The sequence below is a fragment of the Onychostruthus taczanowskii genome, unplaced genomic scaffold (assembly GCF_017590055.1).
Source record: "Onychostruthus taczanowskii isolate IOZ18803 unplaced genomic scaffold, ASM1759005v1 scaffold49, whole genome shotgun sequence".
In the NCBI taxonomy this organism is placed as follows: domain Eukaryota; kingdom Metazoa; phylum Chordata; class Aves; order Passeriformes; family Passeridae; genus Onychostruthus; species Onychostruthus taczanowskii.
The window spans coordinates 5,449,022-5,471,258 of NW_024502458.1; the positions used below are offsets into that span (position 1 = coordinate 5,449,022).

The window sequence follows — 22,237 nt, forward strand, 5'->3', positions numbered from 1 at the left end:
ATTTTGTGAGCCTAGAGCCAGGATTAAGATATGAGGCAAACTGGAAACTTCAATCATTACAATCCTGTAGCCTAAATGAGAAGTACTTTCACACACAGTGTGTCAGTCAGTATGTCCCATTTCTCTTTCTGCCCACACAGAAAGAAACCTGACTTTAGGCCCTTTCCCGTGACTTCGAGTGATAGGAGTTTTCATCAGGACAAAGGATCAAAATCATTAGAACTCCTCATTAATTTCACTCCATATTACAAAAACGATTTGTACTCCCTCAAGTTGAAAGGAAAAATGTCAAGAGACAGATTCATCTCCTAACTTGAAGGACTTCCCAGAACAATGAGCAGAGTCAGTGTCTGAAACATCTGCTCCTCGCTGAAGAAGGGTTGCAAGATCTTCCAGGCCAGCCCTCCCAAAATTTTTGGTCTCTGCCCTAGTACTTGGAACAGCAGGCTGAGCAGAGTGCTCTGCACAGTGCTAGTCAGTTAGCATCTGTCCCCTGTGATTGTGACTGGGTGTCCCATGAAGACTACTAATCTTTTTCCTAAGGGGAAAAAATGCAAACCAGTAATTCAGTGTGACAACCTCATCAAAATGATAAAATGAATTATGGCTTTAAAACTTTATGCAGTGACTGTTTTTAATAATGTGGGAGTTAGAGAATAATGTTAAAAGTTTCAACTCAAAGACCTGGTTTCCTGTGCTGGCACCAGTCCTAACACTAAATGTTAACACATTAAGCATTCTTACATCTTCATTTTAAAGAGCAATTAGGAGACAGATACACTCACACTGGAATAACATCCCGTTCCTGTGTGTGTGAACACACACAGGGTGCACTTCCGACAGAAACCCACTGTGCTTTCCCTGAGTCCTTAAGGACTTCTCCACTTGCACAAGTTCACTGAATTCTCAACTGCACTGCAGCAGCTGACAGCTTTTCAGCCTACAGACACAGCTCCACCAAACATATCTTCAAAGAGCTGAAGGAGGCATTAAAAGTGAACTCCTATCCTGTGTTCCTCAACCTACCGAGCACATCTCCAAGGTCAGAAGCTCACAGCAGAATGTAACAAAAGCACTGGCGGTAGGAATTAGACTGTTCATTTCCCTGAACAGCTTTAACTATCTGAGAATACACTCTAAGTTACATTACTCTAAACATGTTCACCACGGATTAAGCTAAGGCAGGCCAGATTCGGCTGGCTAAGAACACAAAGCTCCAGACCTCAACTGATGAGCAAGATCTCTTACTATAACTCACTGCAGTCACCTCTATCCCAGAACAGTCTCCAGTTCTCTGCAACTAAACTATCCCAGCTGCAAACTCTGATTATCAGCAACAGCCCCAAACAGGAACACACAATCCCCACACAAGAGCGTGGCTTGGCCATGAAGTGTTAATGTAGTAGTGGATCCCTATCCCTACAGTTTGCAGTAGTGCTGACTTCAGAAAGTTCAACTGCTAATGGAGAACACATCTTTTAGGCTCAGTCCTCAAAAAAAAAAAACTTTCTAGCAAAATCTGACAACTGCTCAAAGCCTACAAGAATGAAAATAGGATTTAAATCTGAAACTCCATAAGCAAGCATCCCCATTGCTCAAATAAGTCTTAAAATCTTCTGCACAATGAAACAACAAGGACCAGGAAAAGGGTAGCTACAGGGAGAGGGGAATCTCCACCATGGCCCTTCTCTACCAGGGCGGAGCTCTAGAGCAGCACAAGAGACCAGGATTTATGGAATCTGAACAGGACCCCATAAGTAGGCAGGACTTCTCCTCCATGACATTTAACTTGACACAGCTCACCAGCATGAGGCATTTCTACATGAAAAAAACACCAACAAACAGGAAAAGATTTTGCAGTCAAATAAGGGATAAAAGTGATGAGTACTAACTCTCAGATGATGTATGTACATCCAAAAAACATCCCAAAAAACATCCAAAACTGGGAATTTCAGGTCTTGTAGGGTGTGACTCTCCAAGGCTTGGCAAAGCCACTTATAACCTCACCAAAGTTCAATTTGACTAAGAATGTTTACAAGCACAAAAACTAGGCCAAATTGAGAATGTAAATATTTGGATTCAGTTCCCCAAACTTGTCTCTGTCTGCGCTGCCAACTAAATCCCAACTGCAGACCAAAAAATCTGAAAAGCAACAGTTGCACACACTTTACAGCACACAGACAAAACTAACACACATGGCACTCTGCAACAGGAAAACAAAAAAAAAAGGAAAACCCCAAATTTGTAATCTAAACTAAACTTATTCTAAACAAGATATCAATGAAGTTTGGACCAAAAATCAACTCTGTTATCATTTCATACATTTTGAAAGTCTGATCAGTCCAGATGTTGGTCCTCTGCCCTGCAGGAGCCTGGGTTACATTAAACATAGCTAGATTACTCAAGATCTCATAGACAACATGATGTTTGCAGCACACAGTGGTAACTTTGACCTAAACCACATTCTCTTAAGCCATCCAAAGCAAGGACTTCCATTTCTCAGGCAGATGAACTGAGCAAAGACTTCTCTGGAATCACAGTAATGTATTTGGCAACCTCAGTCCCATATTCAGAAGTGATTTAGGAGCCCAGATCACCTGGAGTTCTCAACACACATGATCTTTTCTTCCCTAGTTTTACCCCTGTTCTTTTAGGTATAGATAAGAATGGCAACCATGGATTCATGCAGGGGACTTTTGACCTCCTACAAACACAGATCCCAAGGGATACACCATATTCTCAGCTGCCAGTTCCCAGCCCCTCTTCAAAAGTGTCAAATGCCTTTCAGTCCTACATCTCCATTGCAGATACTCACTGGAGGAAATCAGAGAGGTGAGGGTGTCATTAAGACCAGCATTTTTGTTGTTGTTGTATGATAAGAATTTGGGCATCCTTACTTCCACTACAGTAGACTAACAAAAAAATCCATCCTTTCCCTCTTCACTTAAGCAGGAAAAGCACGAATCTGGTTCTTTTGCTTTACTTAGTTGTGGGAAACTTGGGTTTACTTTCCAGTTAAAAGCAGGCTCTTCAGTGTACTTCACAGTGACCTCTTCACAAGGGGCTTGTATCATTTCTTTAAATGCCCCTACACTAAAAATAGTCCTGCTTCCTAAACATGAGTGTTTAGCAGTTCCAGGCATTCTGAGATCCTGCATACCACTTTAATTTTTTTTAAACTGGCAACATTTATTTAACCAGCAATTAAAAAAAAGGAGGCCCAGCCGCCCCAGTGATTCTTCCCAGAGGGTCTTAGATGTTTATGAAACACAATGAAAACAATAAAGTGGACAAAATCATGCTATTCCATCAAGTCCTTGGCAAGACTTCCCAACCAAGAATAAATTGGCATGGTATGTTACAGTCAACAGATTACACAATGGTTTACAGGGTCACCAATAATAAGGGGGTCACACACTCCTTAAAAAGATACACCATACATGAAGGCACTTGCTTAAAGGGAAAGAGCAATGCTTGATCCCGAGCTTCCTGGAGCACATGCTGGCAGCCACAGCACAAACATGCTGCAGGGGTAGGACAGGACAGAAGGCATCTCTCCCCCTGAGCCAGGAAGGGCAGTGACTCTGCCACACAAGCTGGCTGGGGGAGTTTAGCACCCTGAAGGGTGCAGCAGAAAGCCAGGCCAGGCAGGGCTGTCTTATTTCTGCACACAAGAGGAGAACACATGCTACATCCTTCTAGGAGCAGGACAGCTTCCATGCCCCAGTGAAACCCAGCACCACCATCCCTGTCAACCTTTCCCAAAAGCCCCTTTCTTCACTCCATACTCTTGAGGAAACTGGTTCCACCCCAGAAACAAGATATCAGTTCTATGTCAGTCTCGTCACCATTAGCAGTGCACATACTGTAGCTAATTTTAAAAGGTGCTTGACTATACTCCTGGGTAACTCAATAAAGACATCACCATTGCTATAAATGTGTTACAGCTTTATTTTAAATAACTAATCTTAAAGAAAGAGGGAAATGAATAGTCAAACCCATAAATCTTACTCTTACATGTCAAGTTGGTAACAGATTTCCACTATGTCACCTGCACAACCGGATCACCACAATGAAAATTAAATTTTGGTGCTCCTAAAACATAAATGATTTCCTCAAACCTTAAATGCATGATACTTCTACCTTTGTCCTGTTAACTTACCCTTCCACTATATGGAAATTTTAATCCACCAACTATAAATTAATCATGTATAAACAAAACATTCTTAAGACTTAAAGGCAAATCAACCTTATTTCAATTCATCCTGTCATCAAAAACCAGACTACAACAGTTTCATCCTTCATCTTCCATGGGTTTTGATCACACCAATTCTATTGGATTATTTAATATATGCCTGAGGTTAAATCCAACTAGCCAGCATAAAAATGAAAGAAAACCTATTCCCCAAGTCAGTACAGGGTGTAGAAAACGCTACTACTGACATACTCCATGCAGTAATACTATGCACCCGGCTTCATTCAGCCTGACTACTAAATTCGAAGTACATTTGAGTGATAAAGCTGGAGTAAACACAAGAAGGCTCTCTAATATGTAACCGCTACTCTTTGATTGCAGTGACCTTAGTAACGCAAACGTTTGGTACCAAGCCAAGAGCAGGACATCTGATTTTCCCACCAAGTGAACTGCGGCAGTACTCCCTTAGCTCTTCAGCCAAATCTGTCCTGGGATCCTAAAGTCTTCCGCCGGAGTCCAGGTGGCTCCTCTGCACTTTTCAGCACGCACACAAACACCGCAGCCGGCCGGACCGACGATGCGAGTGGGCATTGGAAGGGAAGCGCAGCAGCTCCCCGTCTCCCCCAGCTCAGAGCCCCACGCTCGGCGCGCTGGCTCCCCAGCCGGATTGGAGTTACCCCGTCCGGCCGAAGTGGTCCCGCGGGCTCTGTCCCTCCGCGGTGCCCCTGCCCTCGCCGCCCCCGCAAAAAGCAGCGTCCCGCGAGGCACGGCGGTGGCACCGGTGCGGGAGCGCCAGTGTTCCCGCTCCGCCCGTGCGCAAGGACCCCCGCCCATCTGCGCTCCCCCGGGGCAGGGCAGGGCAGGGTCCCGCAAGGATGGCGGGGCCGGCCCGCACCGGCACGGCCTCCGGCGGCTCCGCTGCCGCGGGGGCTCCGCGGTCCGGGGAGCCGCAGCTCCCGGCGAGCCCCCGCCGCCCGCCGCCGCCGCGCATCCCCGGCCCGCCCCGCTCGCGGGAAGCTCTCGGCGCGCAGGGACGGCCACCCGGAGCGCAAGCAATCGTTTGTCCCCCCAGTCGCCCTCCCCTGCCCGGGTCCCCGGAGGCGACCACCGCCCGGCAGCGCGCCTCCCCGGCCCTTACCGAGGTGCGCAGGGATGCGCTCCCTCCGCCGGCCGCCTGCAGCCCCCGTCCCGCAGCCCGGGCGATTGTAGCTTTTTTGGAGAAGCTGGGAAGAGGGAAAGAAAGGGGGGAGGGAAGGGGGTGGGAAGGGACTGAGATCGAGGGAGAGAGAAGTATGCAAAGGCAGGAAGTGGAGACGGCCACGACCAGTGCGGGAGATTAATGGGAACCAGTCACCCGGCAGCCAACAAAGAAACCTGCTCCCCCAGCGCCGCGCAGCCCGGCCCGGGCTGCAGCCCCGGGCTGCCGAGCACCGCTCTCGCCGGCAGCTCTCGCCCCTGCCCCGGCCCCGCGGAGGGGTGGGCACCGCCTCCCCCAGCCCCAAGCCCGGGTCCCGGACAGGCGGGAGGGAAGGGAGCAGCCAGGCAGGGCCGGGGAGATGCGATGGGCACAGGAGGAGGAGAGGACCGAGCTCCCTGAGTGACAGCCTTCCTCCTCGCTCTAGCCCGGAGGGGCGATACCGCTCGGTTTTTATTTAAAACACTCCGAGCGCTGGGCTCCTCTCGGGGCAGAGCCGCTTGCGGGGCAGAGCGGAAGGAAGGAGGAGTGCGGGAGGCGCGCTTCCTGCGCCAGGCGCGGGGCAGACGGCTCCCAGCAGGGAGCTGCGGACCGGGGAGCTGCCGCGCCTTTCGGAGCGCTAACAGCACCTGCGGAGGCCGAGGGAGGCAGCGGCGTGCCTCTCAGCTTCGCGCCGGTACCTCGGTCCCGATGCAGCCCCCCGGAGCAGCTCCTGGCAGCAATGTGGAATGCCCAGCTCCCCGGGCAGCGCAGCCCGAGGTGTCCCGCTCGCTGGCATGGCCCAGCCAGGACCCCCAGGGCATCGCGCGTACCCGGGGGGAGGAAAGCCCCTGCATGGCACATTGTGTGCGCCGGCCGCCAACAGCATTGTGCGGGCCACCTCCCTGGCACACCGGCTTCTGATGGTTTGGCAGACGAGAAACCCACCCAAAAGGTTTGATATAAAATAATACAGAAGAGGCGGGATGCTAGCTCTTGGCAGGACCACGAGGACTGCAAAATTGCTCCTAGATCCTAAAGTGTTATGTAGGCATTGATAAAACAAGTCACTTCACAATAGATTAACCAAATGATTCTAGATACAGAAGAAAAATAAAGAGCAGCGTGTATTCTGCAATTTTAAATACAAATTCCAGCACTACACGTTTTTGGAACTTTTAAGCACTTGCTGACTTTCTTTCCTTTGAAATGGAAGAAAATAGCATCAGGTAAATGCTTATGAGTTTTCTTACTCAAGGATACTTCCCTGAGCCCAGAAGCAAGTGGTCAGGATAAACTATTCCTGACTTTTGCCACCTCACCAGTAAAATGAAATTCATTGTTCTCAGGATAAACTATTCCTGGCTTTTGCCACCTCACCAGCAAAATGAAATACATTGTCTTCAGATATTCTGATCCATCAACCCACACAACAAAGAATCTGGTGGAAATGCCCAGCATTTCACAAACCTCCATTATATTTCAAAAGAATGAATGTACAGGAAATAAGGGTAACTCTCATCTGGATTCTGATGTGAATGTGTGTTTCAAAGGAAAAGCTATTTCAGCTGTCAGCCTTCTTGGGACAGATGTATTTATTCAGCTGCAAAAGGAGTACCGTGTCACCAAACATCAAAAAATGGTGGGAGTTTAAATTTCAACACAACAGGAGTAATTTACCTCCTGAACAACAAGCTACTGCTACAAGTACCTGGCAGGAATAAAAAATGAACGCAGTTTTCTCTCTGTGTTATGAAAACGACATAGGAAGGCCTTTCCAAGTCTATTTCACAAGAGCAGCAACATAGCAAACCCACTCACCTCTGCAGGAGACCATTGCTAACAAGGCACGATGCAAAGATGTTCAACTTCCAATTAAGCAGGAAGCGGTCTGTTCTGGCTGCTTCTCCACCACATCAAACACACTAACATTGCTTTTATCAAATATTGTTTTTCTCCCCCACTTTATGTTGCATTCAGTTCCCCAGACCTCAAGCACTCCAGCAACTTGCCTAAATTTTCTTTTGAGGACAGGAGACCAAACTTAAAAGTTAAGCTGGATTTGAACACTGAATGGGGGCTTTCAATGTCTTAATGAACAAGCAGCCTGTGAAGGGCTTGTTTATTTCGAGGGCTGGCTGCTGCTCTGCTTAAGCAACTGAGAGATGACAATATAAAATGTAAACTCGGAGAGGATTATTTTTCATGCTTGTCAAAAAGATTACAGCTAGCAAAGCTCTCAACAAGAATGAAGGACTTGAAGGATCAGGGTCTCCATGTTAACCTTGGCCATATGGGACGTAAAGAAAGTTTTTATGCTTATTTTTCCTCACTACTTTCACCTCGGTGCACACGGGGTTAGCGAAGGCTCAAAGCGGCTCTGCTCCCTCGTAGCCACCGCCACTTCCCAAGCCGCTCCGGTAACTCGGAGCGGTGACGGCGGCCTGGCGCTGCCCTGCTGGGGCAGACCCCGCTCCCGCGGACAGAACCGGCTCGTTCGGCGAGCGCTGCTCGCGGGGCCCGAGCCCTTCTCTGCCCGCCGCGGCCTTGGCTCCGGGACCCGCACCGCGCCACCCGGCCGCCCATCGCCCCCTCCTGGCACCGTGAGCTCGGCCGCCAAACTTGAACCAAAAGGCGGCGGGAGCACCGCTCCCCCTTGAGCCCACGGGGCACGGCGGGGCTCGCACCTCCGCCTTTCACGGGCTCTTCCCCGTTGTCGCTCAGCGGGGAGCAGCATCCGGGGGCACCTCACTGACCCTTTCCGGGAAAGCCTGTCCGGACGCGCCTCTCCTGCGTTACCGCAGGGCAGGGCGCGGGCGTAAGGCTCAAACAAAGCCCCGGAGCCCTCGGCGGGGCTGGATCCCGGCGGGAGCCGCCCCGGTGCCCCGCGGGCCGGGCTGAGGGCGGGGCCGGGGCGGTGGCGCCCCCCGGGCGCGTTCCCGGCCCCGGTCAGTGCCGTGCGCGCACCCGCGGGACACGCGCACAGATACGGACAGAGACCGGGAGATGCACGGAGATAACACGGAGATGCATCTCCGTACGGGCCGCGGGCCCGCCCGGACACGCCGCCGCGCTGAGCTAGCCGCCCCCAGGGCTCTGCGGCTCCGTGCCCGCCAGCCCGTGGCTCTGAGCGCCGGGCGGCACGCTGAGTGACCAGGAATGTCTCTCGTTGCAGGACCGAGACCGGGAACGCCTCAATGCAGCGTTCGCTTCGATTTTGAATTTGATGAGAGAAGTCTCAAAGGAGTGCGAGGTGAGGGATCGCCCCGGGCCCGACCAAAGGGGAACGCTCATGATGTGCCTGCCAGAGGCCTCGCTACTTTTACCGCAAAAATGAGGCTTCAGTGCTCCTTGTATGGCAAGGGTTCAGGCAGTGAGCCTGCGGAGCCGGCCGGGATGAAATTTGGGGCATTGAGCATCATATGGCCTGGTACATGTCACCGGTGCTGTCCTGGCCGGCTGAGCTGGTTCCACTACCTGCATTTTCTATAGACACTACCGGTATAGATTTTAGCAGAAGGTTTCTCCATTTCTTGGTGGAAACGCAGTAGAGAGACAGAAATGTGTCAGGTGGCATCATAAAATACATTGTGTCACAAGGTATGGAATGTTTCCAGTGCTCCAAAGTATCTCTGCTGGGAAATGGCCTTATGACATAGGAACCTTTTTTGTTATTGGGGGAACGTGAGCCACTCCTGCTGGCTGATATCCTGTTCTGGGTGCCGGAAATAAGGGAGAGTTTGAATCTCAAGTGCAGAGATGCCTTGTGTCCTGTGTTTGTTTTGAATTTAGTGTTGCTGTTGTGATTTAATCCCACCAGCAACTAAGTGCCATACAGCTCACTCCCTCCCTGTCCTCCTCCCCTGGCAGGATGGGGAGGAGAATCTGGAGAAAATAAAACTCGTGGGTTGAGATAAGAACAGTTTATTAATTGAAACAAAGTAAAATATTATAATATCAATGATAATAACAATAATAATTGTAATGAAAAGGGGAGAGAGAAATAAAACCCGCAAAGAACAAGTCATTCATAGTACAGTTGATCACCATTCGCTGACCAGTGCCCAGGCAACTCTGCGTGTTTATACACATGACATTCCATGGTATGGAGTTTCCTTTTGGCTAGCTTGGGTCAGCTGTCACAGCCCTGCTCCCTCCCAGCTTTTTGTGCAGCTCCCCAGTGGCAGAGCATGAGAACAGTCCTTGGCTTAGGGTGAGCACTACTCAACAATAACCAAAACATCAGTTTGTTATCGACACTGTACTCTACTAACTCCAAAACACAGCACTCTGCCAGCTACTAGGAGGAAAACTTGCTCTATCCCAGACAAAACCAGGCCAAACTGGATTTGGGATGCTGCTGCTGGGTAAGGAGTGTGGGCTCAGCTCTCAGTGTGTGCTGAGCAGGAATTGAGAGGTTTGGTGTGCGGGTGCTCAGCTCCACTGCTCTCGTGCTGGCTCTGGCTGGCAGGTGCCAGTGCTCTGCTGGGTGGGCACACTGGAGCCAACCTCTGCCAGCCCATCCCTGTGAGCACAGCCCTGCAGCCCAGCTACTGCACTGAACTCTGGGAATTCCATTCAGTTTGTGCCCTTAGGGATCTGTTATCCTAACTCAGCAGGGAGCTCACTGCCTGCAGGGCTAATACAGAGCCCAAATCTGCAATTAAATTAGAGAAAACACAGCACACCAAGTGATTAGCTCTTAAGCAGCTCCTTTATAATTTCAAAGCACTACATACACAGTAAGCAGTTAATCCTAGAACAACTGGGGCAGAATAGAGTTTTACACAAGACAAAACAAAGTGTAGTGAGCCTCATCCTTACCAGTGACTTGGCAGTGCTAGGTTTACAGTTGGACTCTATGATCCTAAGGGTGTCTTCCAACCTAAATTATTTTTTGGGTCTATCTTGTGTCCTGTTAAAGAGTATTAAAGTTGGAACAAGCAATGCATGACTTCCACATTTATGCATCAGCCAAGACAGTACTAATTCAGTCATTTCTGTAGAGAAGAAGAGTCATAAAAGGGGGGAAATGTCAGACCCATGGGTAAATTTTACAAAGTGCAAATAAAAATCCACAGCTGAACACAACCATTTAGGCACTTGAATGCAAACAATTAAACTTGTAGTTTACGGGATCAAAATTCACTAAGGGATCAAAATTTACTCATTTCTCACCAAAAGTTGGATTTCACTTTTTTGCTCTGTGCCATCAGGTAAAAGAGATGCTCTGTGAAGCATTATGCACCAGGTCAGAGCATTTGATATATTTTGTAGCTTCACAAAAACTGCAATATAAGCAACCAGATCTGTTGATTTGTGTGTAAGCTCAAGGAATAAAGCACAGCAGTAGATGTGGAAATAAGAATTGCTGTTTGCCTTAATTTTGTCACATTTAGTCTTGACAGAGACAAGAAAAACACCAGTGAAATAAGATATTTTGGATCTTTTTGGTTACCTTATCAAAAAGTTCTGTGCTGACAACAGATGGCAGCAGAACCGTACTCAAGAGCTTAATTTGCAGTGGGGAAGATGCCAGTACATCTGCAGTGCAAGCAGAAGAAGGCTGCTGTGTGCTTAAACACACTTCCCAAAACTGCTGTGAAAATGGTACCAGCCTTGAAGACACTTCAGCTTCTTCACTGACTCATTTTTCAGTATTAACATATTCTGCTTTTAGAGCACTGCTGCTGCACATGCCCTGCAGAACCCATCTTCACTGACTGGGTTGCAGAGCAACTGGCTTGCACACATGTCCTCTTAAGGAACCATAAATTATGCCTTCTTCCACCAGGGCTTTTCTTGACCAGCCTGATCAGGCAGGCAGTTCCAGAGTATTCCTTCTGACATTTTCATTAATTCAGTTCTGAGGTGTCAGAGTCCCTGCCCTGCATATTGTGTTAGGAAACAGGCATCAAAATCAGGCCGGTCTGAGAGAGTCCTGTAGCAGAAAGCAGGTGGCCTTTGGAGGTGCAGGTATTGTTTTCACCCTCAGAGAGAACAAACCAGCCAATTAGTACACAGCATCAGTATTTGTGTAGTCCTGCTTTCAATTGTTAATTTGCAGTGGCTGCAAGTATGGTTTAATACCCTCACATGATATTTTCTGTTTCTGTCCAGAAGTGCTATGGGTCTATGGCAGCCAACAAGTGCAAGGAGAATGAAATCAAACACTTCTGCAAATACCATGGCAAGTCAGTAGAAAGAAAGATGGATCCCACAGAAGAAGAGGTAAGTAAGTACTTCTGGTTTTGATGAAAGGTTATTCCTTCCCTTGCTATAGGGCATTTGTTATCCACCTGATGTCTGTGACACTCACACTCATGCTAGGATGTAGATTGACCTCATGACATAAAAACACCTGCACTGATCCAAGCCTGTGTTGGGCTGGGGGAAGGCAGAGTCACTTCTTGTGGCACCAGTCAGTGTCCTATCCATCCTTTTGTGGAGGGGAAAACTTCATGCACCTAAAGCTTCCCCTCTCTTGGCCTGGATTTGCATTGCGTGCTGGATCATTAGAAAATAATTTACTTTTTTTTTCCAGAGGACTGAAGGTTCTGTCGAACCCAGCCAAGCTCAAACTTGCCGGCAAAGGGTAAGTGTATAGAATACTTTAGCTTTAAGTGGAGGTATTTGCTAGCATTTCTTTTATCATTTTGAATCAAGCTGGTTACAAATTGTGACAGATCTGGAGACCTTGATGGCACAGAAGATTAACCAGTGGTGCATTCACAATCAGAATACATGTATAGGCAAATGGCCATACAGAGACTTGCACAATTAGTTAGAAACCAGTTTCTCACACTTGGCCCTCCCACAGGCTCTCTGAAGACTCCTGTTCCTCAAGGAGAAGAAAACTGGTTATATCTTTCAAAGCTTAACACCTCAGCTAATCAATTTCAGGAACTTCTAAGCCACAAAAGATGAGAAACACTGAATCTGTACCACAGTATTAATTAGTGAGAGCACCTTTGGAATAGGGAGTGGGAATTCCCAGGTTTATGTTCAGAACTGTCTAGGTTGGTAAATTTCAGTTTTTTAAGACATAAATTACAGCACAGTGGTTACTTGCACCAATTGAAATATTAGCTGGAATAGTTTGAGTATGGTGCTTGTTAATTTTTGTACTAATAGAAAATTTTAGAGTTTGCACTGCCTTCTATATATTTAGAAAAATCTTCATATATTTCCTGGAATAGTTTGAGTATGGTACTTGTTAATTTTTGTACTAATAGAAACATTTTAGAGTTTTGTTTGCACTGCCTTCTATATATTTAGAAAAATCTTCATATATTTATATAGCAGCTGAAATGTAAAGTTTTTACCCAAACACAACTTTTTTGGGAAATCTAAGATAACTAACCAGTAACATAGGTTTTTTTTTTCCTTTTTTTTTTTTTTTAAAGCCCAGAAGACCTTCCAAAGATTTCTACATTGAAGTTTCTCCTGGCATCTATTCTGTCACAGCAATCTCAGAAGACATGGTGGAACAAACCCATGTAGTAGATGTCAATGCAGGACAAAGTGTTGATTTAACTTTTGTTCTGTGATATTTGTTGTTTCCTGGCAATAGCAGGAATAAAACATGAGGCTTTTTTTAATGCGTGTAATGAGCTATAAATATATTTTTCTTGTTAGCACTTTAATAGCACCTTTCTCTTTGGGACTCCATTTTTATAGCGTGTACATTTGTTTTCTAGTTAATGCAATTATATGCAGCCCACTTTGTACACTGATTTTTATAAATATTTGTACATTGTGTGCCTTTTAAATCCAATTATGTGACTGTAATTTCAGATTCTTCTGCTCTAAACAATTAAGATACAATCAGTGAAATAAAATATATGATCAAGCCTTTGTGATGACAGCGTCTTTTGTATTATCCTCAGAGAGAACCCCAATGTTCTCAGTGTCACAGTGTTGACCAGAGAGAGCATGATCCATGTGGTATGAATATGGGTGCACATTAGCTTCTGTAGGCTGGCACTGATTTTAGAGCAGCTGGCTCACAAGCCACTCTCCTATCTGTACTTTTGCTAGTTTGGTAAAAACATGAAATTTCATGAAATTCACTACCTAGAGCCCCAACTCAGAAATGTGCTGAAAGATGTGTCAGGTGTTCAGTCTAGGCACATGAGCTATTGATTCAGGTTCTGTCTCTTTGCAGACCATGCTAAACCCCTTTTCTGAGGGATGTGGGGTACCCTAAATTCTCCAATTTACTGCTAAGCAACTGCACACTGCAGCTTATGGCCAAGTTCATATGCTTTAAACATGAGCAATCCCACCAACAAAACTCCCTGGATGCTTAACTTTGCCAAAGGACCAGATTCCATGTTTAGAACTAGTGATGTGATCTGTCATCTTTTTGTAGCTGATAGTATTAAGGTTTCCATTCATTTTCATCATAATATAAAAATCAGTGGCTTGAATGCTAATCATTTTGTTGTTTGTATCTACAGTAGCAGGTCCTTTAGCCTCTGGCTACTTTTGCTTGTGCTTTATTCCCAAAAAAAATCTTTCAGCTGTCAGCTTGTATTGTTTCTCCATTCCTCCTGGCTTTCTACAAACAGAAACTGCTTTGATGAATTTCTGTGGCTCACTCCAGAGAACTGCAGACAAATGTGAGGTTTATTGGACTCTAGCTGTGCATCTGTTCAGGCTTTTAGTGCTCCTGCTAGCTCATCTGAACTCTCCAGAATTGTAAAGTCAAGTCCAAATAGTTAGGAATTTATTGTAGCACTTTGGAATAAAGAATGAGGATGCTCAAGTTTAATGTGGGTGAAAGCAGAGTTTCTCACTTATTAAAATTATATAGTCATCCATAAAGATATTCTGCTGAGACAGTACCTGAAGCAGAACTTGATTTGTTTAAAAAATATAACACTGATAGAGTAGAAGCAGTTTACCTGAAATTTCAGCCCCTGAACTTGATCAGTTGTACATGTACTGAATTCTGGTTGATCATGTCTCTCTCTGCTTTGCTGCAAGTGAGCTCTGACAGTCTGTAACATCAGGTTTGTCAGCTCCAGCACAAGTCACTTCACATTTATCATCTGATGCTGCTTTGTATCTTTGTTCTTCTGATGCTGCAAAGCCTTCCTGGAGGACAGAAAACAAATCCCTCAGAAGTCTGGTCTTAAAAAAGCATCAGTGTCTTTGTTAACTGCTGCTTTGCTGGCTGTACCTCTGCCTTACATAGCTTTAATACTGGTCTATTTTCTGGGCTGGCACAAACTTTACTGCTGAAACACACAATTGGACAGCAAGACCAAAGGATTTTCAGAAGCTGCTAGGCTTTGATTAAAAACTTTTCTACTTCAGAAGTCAGGAGGATTTTGTTGACTGCAGTGGGGGGACATCAGCCCCCCAGAGAGTACCTCTGGGAAGCCTGTCCTCTCACTCCACCTGTTTGCTGCAAGCCATTTCTGATGCAGCCTGCAGCATGTGATAAAACTGCTTCAGCTATCTCAGAGTAGCAATGGATCTTCTGGGTTTAAAATCACCAAGGGGCTATTTTACAGGAATAAAATTCTGTCATTATACCCTGTATTGCCATGTTGCATCCACTACTGTGATTCATGCTGCTGCTTTGGGGCTGGAATGAAACAATTCTGCTTTCTTATTAGTTTTACCAAAAGGCAATTCATGTCATTCAGTGCACAGCTCTGCCACTGCTTACATAGAGCATGCCTGCCTGGAGCTCCATACTGGCCTAAAAATTCCTAGGAAATCAATCACAAAGGTGTGTGGTTATGTAACTATGATTATCTAACCAATAACGTAGAATAGAAAGTAGGAACCACACAGCTGATAAGTTGGCATCTGCTTAAAATGAATGAATGCAACTGTGAGAATACAGGATGTATTCCTGTATATTCTCTGTTCACCAAGACATGTTATTAATGGATTCATCTCTAAACATGCTTATTTAGCACATTTCAAGTTTTACTTTGCAGTCAGCTCACAGTGCCAACAGCATGAAGGTACAGAGAAGCTAATATTTGATTTCATGAATACAATTTATTAATTCTACCCTGATGCTGTTGTGCAGAGCACTGTTTCTGTTCATCCTGACATTCTCTTTCATCTTCCCCTTCTTCTTGTAAGTTTTTTCTTCATTTCTGTGTTTGCTTTTTTTAGCATTCATGTTATGATTTTTTTTCAAGTTTTTCTAAAGCATGAGGGAAACCAGCCTAAAAACCAGGGTAGTGGTGCTGTTCCTAGCTGTGACACAGTTTTCTTACTCTGTACCCCCAGCTTCACAGCAGGAATCTACTGTTTAAACTGCTTGTCTCTAATGAGGAAGAGAAGAAACTCAGCAAAGACTATTTACCAAAGAATCTGCTTCTATCTCTCAGAGACAGAAATTGTGACTATCACAATTTGATAGGCAGAGCTCAGCAATTTTCCATGGATTTATCATAGGACTACTTTGGGTAGATGTCAATGGGCAGTTGGCAGGTTTCTGAATTGAAATCTGTATTATTGAATGCTCACATGGCTGCTGACATTTGTTTTCATTTTACCAAGTAGCTTCAGCACTTCCTTAAGGCTTGGGGATTTTTGTTGGGGTTTCATTAGTGGAGAACTTTCCTACCCATCACAAAACTGGTGGATGGCCTCAGGAAGCAGTTACAAACAATGTCTTTTTCTTGCCAAGTTCCAAACCATTTACAAGAAGATTTTTTCCATCCAAACAAACCTCCTGCTTACATAACTACAGAATTAATACAGATTATCTTACCCTCAATGATGGCTTGAAATCTTGGTTTCTTAGGATTTTTTTCAGTGTAAGTTGCCCTCTGGGAGTCTGCTCAGTGGTTTCAAACATTGCATTCTGCTGAGCTGGGGCCACACTGGACATGTCCCCACTGGAGATGACTTTGGATTCCAGATGGTCCTTTGTACAACTTCCAGGTCCTGAGAAGGAGTAAAATTGTATCTAAGAAAGAGTGAAACCAGAACTGAAATGGAGAAACATGCATTTCAGAAGAGAGAAAAATGCACTTTAAACCTGAAAGGAATTTTTTCTGGTTATTCTGAATGGGTGAGCTATGCAGGTCAATGAAGATGTTAGCATCATAAAAGGCATAGAAAAATTACAAGAAACAGAGAGGAATATCTATGCTTCCAAATGTAATTCATTGTTCTGGTAGTTTTCCGTGGGATGAGTGGCCAAAAGAAGAGCCAGATGAGGCAGCAGAAACACTGGGGAGGGCAAAGAATTTTATCAGAGTCTGATGTGCAAATTTACAGTATTAATACAAATAACCTGCAAAGTGATTGCCCTGCCCAGAAGCCTTTTGGTTTTGTTCTCTCCACATCTGCTTCCTTGTGGGATTGTTTGAAGGTACCTGAATTACTGGAATGGGACTTGTGGTAGCTTCTTTTCCAGTATTCCCCCTCAGGTCTTGCAGAATTCCTTAGCCTGGGCTTTTCAAGACAGCCGGAGCCTGAGTTAACAGCACTGTCCCCCAGAGTACTCTTAGTGGGGGATGGCTTCAGGTCCCTCTCTGAATCAGAAGAGGGAGAAGATGTTGCCACAGCTGCAGCTTCTCTTTCTTTTGTGCCTTTCAGTTCTAGAAGGCCTGGAGAGAGCTCACTGCTGGACTCTGCCTCTTCAGCTTTGTCCTGAAAGACCAGAGACCTGGAGGGAAGAGGCCACCAGGCACCAGCACAGGGATGGCAGCAGTAGATGCACCTTCCCCAGGCTGATGAACAGCAGACACCACCAGCACAGTGGTGGTGGAAATGTGGCCAGCAGGGAGAGCGGAGAAAGCAGTGCTTGGCAAGGCTACACAGAGCACAAAGAGGAATCAGGGCTGCCTTAGGACTGCAGGAACAAGTACAAGAGTTAGAGTCCTGGCTTGGTCTGGGCTTCAGCCTGCTGGTGAAGGGCATGTGGATCATCTCCACAATCCTCTCCCACAGGCTAGGAGGGATCCACAGAGCCACACCACGGGGGAGTTTCACTTGCTTGTCATTCCAGAAATGGACTGTAATTTCTTCATCTTCTGAGGCTGTTAAGAGAAAAACCAAGCAGCCTTAAGCAGCTGGCCTGCCTGGGCAGTGCACACAGACAGATCAGGCTTTGCAGCTTTATGCACTTTCTGCTCCTGTCAAGAGGCAGGATCAACTCTTGCCCTTCTCTAACACCTCACCACAGTGTCACAGAGGTGAGTGGGCAGCCTGGACACCATGGCTAAAACAACAGGCCTGGCAGCATCTTTCCTCCCAATCTGTCATCAGAGGAACAAGAAAACTGTGACAGTAATTTTTGTTGTTGCTGCCAAATTTAGCAGTACTGCTCTGAGAATAGTATTTTGGTAAGTCAGTGGAGCTTGACTGTCAGACACAGGGAAAATGAATGAGCTGCTGAAATCTCCTACGTCTGGGTGATAAAATCACCCCCAGATGTACCATTTGGTACAAATGTGAGCATTTAAGCTCAGATGAATGCTTCCTGGAAGTTGTCTCACTTGTGTCTGTCATGAAAAGGCCACAGTCCTGAACATGGCAGCCACAGCCTTGTCCCAGCTACACCCATGGACAAAGATGATGACATTTTTATGGGTCACAACCTCCTTAGGGTCACACTGGTGTGCTTACACACAGATATCCATCAGCCCCTGCAAGCTTGAAGCAACACTGAGCTGTAGTCTGTGCTCTGTTATTTCTCTGGCAGCAGCACCCTGACAGGAGTTTATCCTCACTGGTGCTCCAGAGGAACAAGAGGAGGAAGAGAGCAGCACTTTTCTTACCTCGTAAGGGATCCCTTGTCTCAATGCCTCTGAGGACAGTTCCTGGGCCATACCTGGCCCTATCTGGCTCCCAGGGTGCCAGCACTCTGTCTCCAGGGAGCAAGGAGTGCTTCATCCCATTCACATATTCCAGGATGTCATCCTGTGCTGTTTTTTGCACACACACTGGATGCCTTCCACGTGACACTAGTGGTTTGGCAAACTCTACCAGGAACGTGCCTCTTTCACTCTGTTACCAGGAACAAAATAACAATTCCACTGAAAAACACTCCATAATGTGCCAGGTAATGCAACTTTTGCTGGGAGACCATCCTGGGCCTATATGACTAGGGCAAAACAAGCCTGAACAGCAGCTAGGGTGTGTGATGTTCAGCATTGAGACAGCCAAAAAAAACCTCTGTGAGGCTCACCTGAAAGCAAGATGACTGAAGCCATGTGTTCAGATTCACTGCCACTAGGATCTGTATTTTCTTTCCCAAGAGAAAAAGCTATAGACAAGTGTATTTCACAAACCATGCTGTATGTGCCAAGGAACAGGGGACACTAAAGCCACTCAGACCTGTTCATCACTCATGCCCAAGTCCTTCCTCATTACATACAACACTAGCTCTGCTTCTTGGGGAATTTTTATTTTCTGTTTTCTGCTTTTCTATTTTTTTATTTTTTTATTTTCTATTAAGGCTTGTCAAGAGGCTTTCCATCAACAATGAGATGATGTACTTCCCTGTTCTTGAGAAAGAACAGGCTCCTTTCTGTGTTTAAGTTTGAAGTGCTAACAAACCAATGAATTAAAGCTTTCACTACCCTTTCTGGAAAGACCCTGAGCCTGGTCTGTGGCTGACTCAACCTGGACATATGTACATAAAACACAAACCCTTTGCCTGTACTGTTTGCTTCTCTGTCTACACACAACAGTAGCCTCTACACTGCTGGCAGCAGAACTGGGGCTGACTCAGCCTGGCTCAGTGATCAGCACCAGCATAAGGCTGCTGCCCTGGTGAGCTGTACTCTAATCTCATCAAAAACTGAACCAAAACCTGCTACACTGAAGAACCAAAAACTGCTACACTGAACTCAGGTGGTGTGTGAAGGCTGCTCCCTGTTACACATGCCCCCAGCTACCACAGAGCAACCATCACTCACCTGTATCTCCTCTTTTACTGTACCAGGGTAATAAAATCCATCTTGTTCCCCTCTAGCCAGCACAGGCACGTTGCTGTCCATGCCCCCTGATTCCCCCAGGCTCTTCCATGCTGGGCCAGGGGAGGGGAGGCAGTGGCTGATGCATTGGCACCTCGAATAAAAGAAAATGGGTCAGCCCTGAAAGAAATAGATTCTGCAGGTCATGAAAAAAGTCATCTTGTAAGGTTTAAGAATTGGAACACTCCACCTCATTTTGTAGCACTCCCACAGGCCAAACAGTGTGGGAAGAAATAGAAAACTTGCTTGTGCTGGGATAATTCCTTGATCCTGGGAAAAACACATCAGTGCCCAATTTTACTGATTTCTTTGCTTTGGGGTTTACAGGAAGTGAGCCAGGAGCATGCTGGAACCCTGGGCCAGCATTACTTGCACCAGCCCCTTTGCTGTTTACCTGGCAAGACAATGCAACCTTTCAGATGAGGGGAAAAGATCCATCTGCAGCACAGAGCACAGCATAGGTGCACTCCAGAGTGCTGGAGCTGGTGGTTTACACTGCAGCATTCAGGGAACAGCAAAGCAGAGACATAAACAATAAAGCTGCTAGTTGATGACAGCTTCTAGTTCAAAACTGGGAAAATAATCCCCTGTCACAAAGCATTAGCAACATTTCGTGGAAGATGACTGCTAAGGCAAGATGCTTTTATTTATCCCAATAATATTAAAGGAATGTTTCTTTGACAGGAGGCTTACTCAGGTTTTGCTCTTCATAATCTCCAAGGTAGCAAATAACTTGAGTTAATACATTTAAAAAAGTGCCAGTGCAGGGGTGGGAAAGCTCAAATGATGTTCAAGCTGCTAATTTATTAATCTGATACACCAGCCTGGTTTATCCCTTTAGATAAACAAAAAGCAAATCACAGACTTAAGCAGGAACTTTATTTTACCTTTTGGGGTCAAGGTGCTCAGCAATCCAGGCAGGATACATAACAAAAGAGCTCCTGCAGCAGGGATTAATTGTGGATATGACAGTGGAACATGAAAACTTGTCCAAAACTGGCCTCACACTGCAATACCTGTGACCCCTGGGAAGGGACCCTTCCAAACGAGCCATACTTGGAAAAGCTGTTTCCTGCAGGACTCGGCTGTGACCTGTTGGAAAAAAACAAGACAACAAGCAAGTGCTGGCCAGTGTACCTCAAGAACCCAGTAATTTTGATTAAATGTTTATTTTTGTTTAAAAACACTGAATTCAAAATATTCAGACTGGCATTTGGCCAGATGAGCCCACATGACTGACTTCAGTGATCTTCACATACCCAAACCCTAACCTGGAAAAAAACACTCAAGGAAACTATAAATGCTGTGAAAATCCCCAGGAAAATAACTTTCACCTCCCTCCAACATTTTTGTCCTTCTTTGTTTCCAGCTCTCTTTTCTTATACATACATTCTTCCTTTAAAGCTTTCTTGTACAGACCCAGCCAAACCTTCCCTGTTTTAGAAGCTGAGACACAAATTACAGCTGAAGTTGACAAGCTGAGTAAACGTGACAGGTTTTGAATTTGATGTTAGATTACATTTCCCTGTTATTTATTTATAATGATGTATTAAGAGGAAATATTTTGATCTTTCAGCTGTCCTGTCATGCTTTATTAACAGTAGGATTATGGCTTGCAACAAGAAAGAATGAGATGCTCAGATGTGACAAGTGATAACTATTCAGAGGCTGTCACTGTAAGATCAATGATGTGATTCTATCTCTGGTAATTTCAAAAGATGTAGTAGACAAGCTTCCATTATTTTTTTTCTTTTTAAATATTGCTTAGAAACACTTATGACAACACTTGCATGGAAATTCAACAACCTATAAAATTTAAGTGCTTAATTTATTTTACAAAATGCAGTTTAAGCACTCATGTTCAGATGACATTTTGTCTCTTATCTAAGAAATATGATCTGGAAGACTTTTTTATGGAGACTCCCAGATAGATACATAATCTCAGAAAACTAGCACAGCAAATCCAGCAAGAAGAGTGCATTAACTGCTGAAAAATTCATATTTAAGTCAGAAAATTAGCACAATATACCAATTTATTTCATAACTGCACAAATTGCTGTTATAAACCAAAACAAGATGGAGTCAGTAATACTTTGCAAAGAAAGGCAACTATTGCTTTACATTAAAGCACATTTTAACACCCCTGTTTCTAAAGCAGTGCACTGACAAAGGCAATTATGCTGCTTTTTCTGGATAACTCCAAGTACTTTGGCACAGCAGTATTTTACACTTACCAGCTATTGCTAACAATACACCACCTGGATTTAGTCTGGATGCAGAAATGTCACCCTTTTGCCTGTTGGACACAGGGGGCCTTTTGCTGCCAGTGTTTCCCAGTTGCTAGGGAGGTTGCCACAGCTGTTACTCCCAGGGCTGGACATCCTGACCTGACTGGTTAAAGCCCAGCAGAATGTGATTTCAGAGAGGAGCATTTGACTGCCACACATTCGCTCAATTTTCAACCCCACATGGATCTCCTGCACCACAGGGAAAGAATTTTAAGAGAGCTCAGTGTCCTCTAGGCTTCTGCCTATGTGACTGCAAGGCAAAAACCAGCATCAAAGTTACAGTTCAGGTTAAGGAAAATCTTAAAAAAAGCTTACCACCACACAGGGTGTGACAAATAAACATGTTTGAAATGTGCACAGAAAGGTTGAAGCTGAGACAAACCAAGGTCAAATCACTTTAAAACTTTCTCCTCTCACAATAAGGGGGAAGGATTAATGAATTCTACCCCTCTCTTACAAAGTGCCTATCAAAAATATGTCATATTATAATGCAGAAACCTACCTGTTAATCTCTGCAAGATCCCTAATTTTCACATCCTCCGTAAAAGAAAGACAAAGAGTTGATATTTGTTGATTTTTTTGTTTGGTTGGTTTTGTTTGTGGTTTTGTGGGGAGA

At 45.4% G+C, this 22,237-nt stretch overlaps 3 protein-coding genes across 16 annotated transcripts in view; 1 reads left to right on the forward strand and 2 right to left on the reverse strand.

Annotated features, from left to right (window-relative positions):
• DENND2B (DENN domain containing 2B) overlaps window positions 1-5,934 on the reverse strand; it is a 154,271-nt gene extending 148,337 nt beyond the window's left edge. For 8 of the 14 annotated variants that reach the window (XR_005953430.1, XM_041414971.1, XM_041414981.1 and 5 more), the window contains exon 1: window positions 5,334-5,923. The gene's annotated coding sequence lies outside the window, so the exon portion shown is untranslated. The other 6 variants (XM_041414973.1, XM_041414975.1, XM_041414986.1 and 3 more) reach the window with 6 other exon arrangements.
• A 2,348-nt stretch (window positions 5,935-8,282) lies between these two features.
• AKIP1 (A-kinase interacting protein 1) lies at window positions 8,283-13,202 on the forward strand. Its single transcript, XM_041415135.1, has 5 exons — window positions 8,283-8,317; window positions 8,545-8,622; window positions 11,490-11,600; window positions 11,914-11,964; window positions 12,776-13,202. The coding sequence occupies exons 2-5, from the start codon at window positions 8,596-8,598 to the stop codon at window positions 12,917-12,919; spliced, it is 333 nt and encodes a 110-aa protein (XP_041271069.1). The 5' UTR covers window positions 8,283-8,317; window positions 8,545-8,595; the 3' UTR covers window positions 12,920-13,202.
• CUNH11orf16 (chromosome unknown C11orf16 homolog) lies at window positions 9,289-20,358 on the reverse strand. Its single transcript, XM_041415134.1, has 7 exons — window positions 20,221-20,358; window positions 19,277-19,453; window positions 18,134-18,362; window positions 16,727-17,392; window positions 16,117-16,292; window positions 14,279-14,471; window positions 9,289-10,369 (listed from the first exon to the last, which is right to left on the reverse strand). Exons 2-6 carry the CDS (start codon window positions 19,355-19,357, stop codon window positions 14,334-14,336), a joined length of 1,290 nt encoding a protein of 429 aa, XP_041271068.1. The 5' UTR covers window positions 19,358-19,453; window positions 20,221-20,358; the 3' UTR covers window positions 9,289-10,369; window positions 14,279-14,333.
• Between the last annotated feature and the right edge of the window lie 1,879 nt (window positions 20,359-22,237).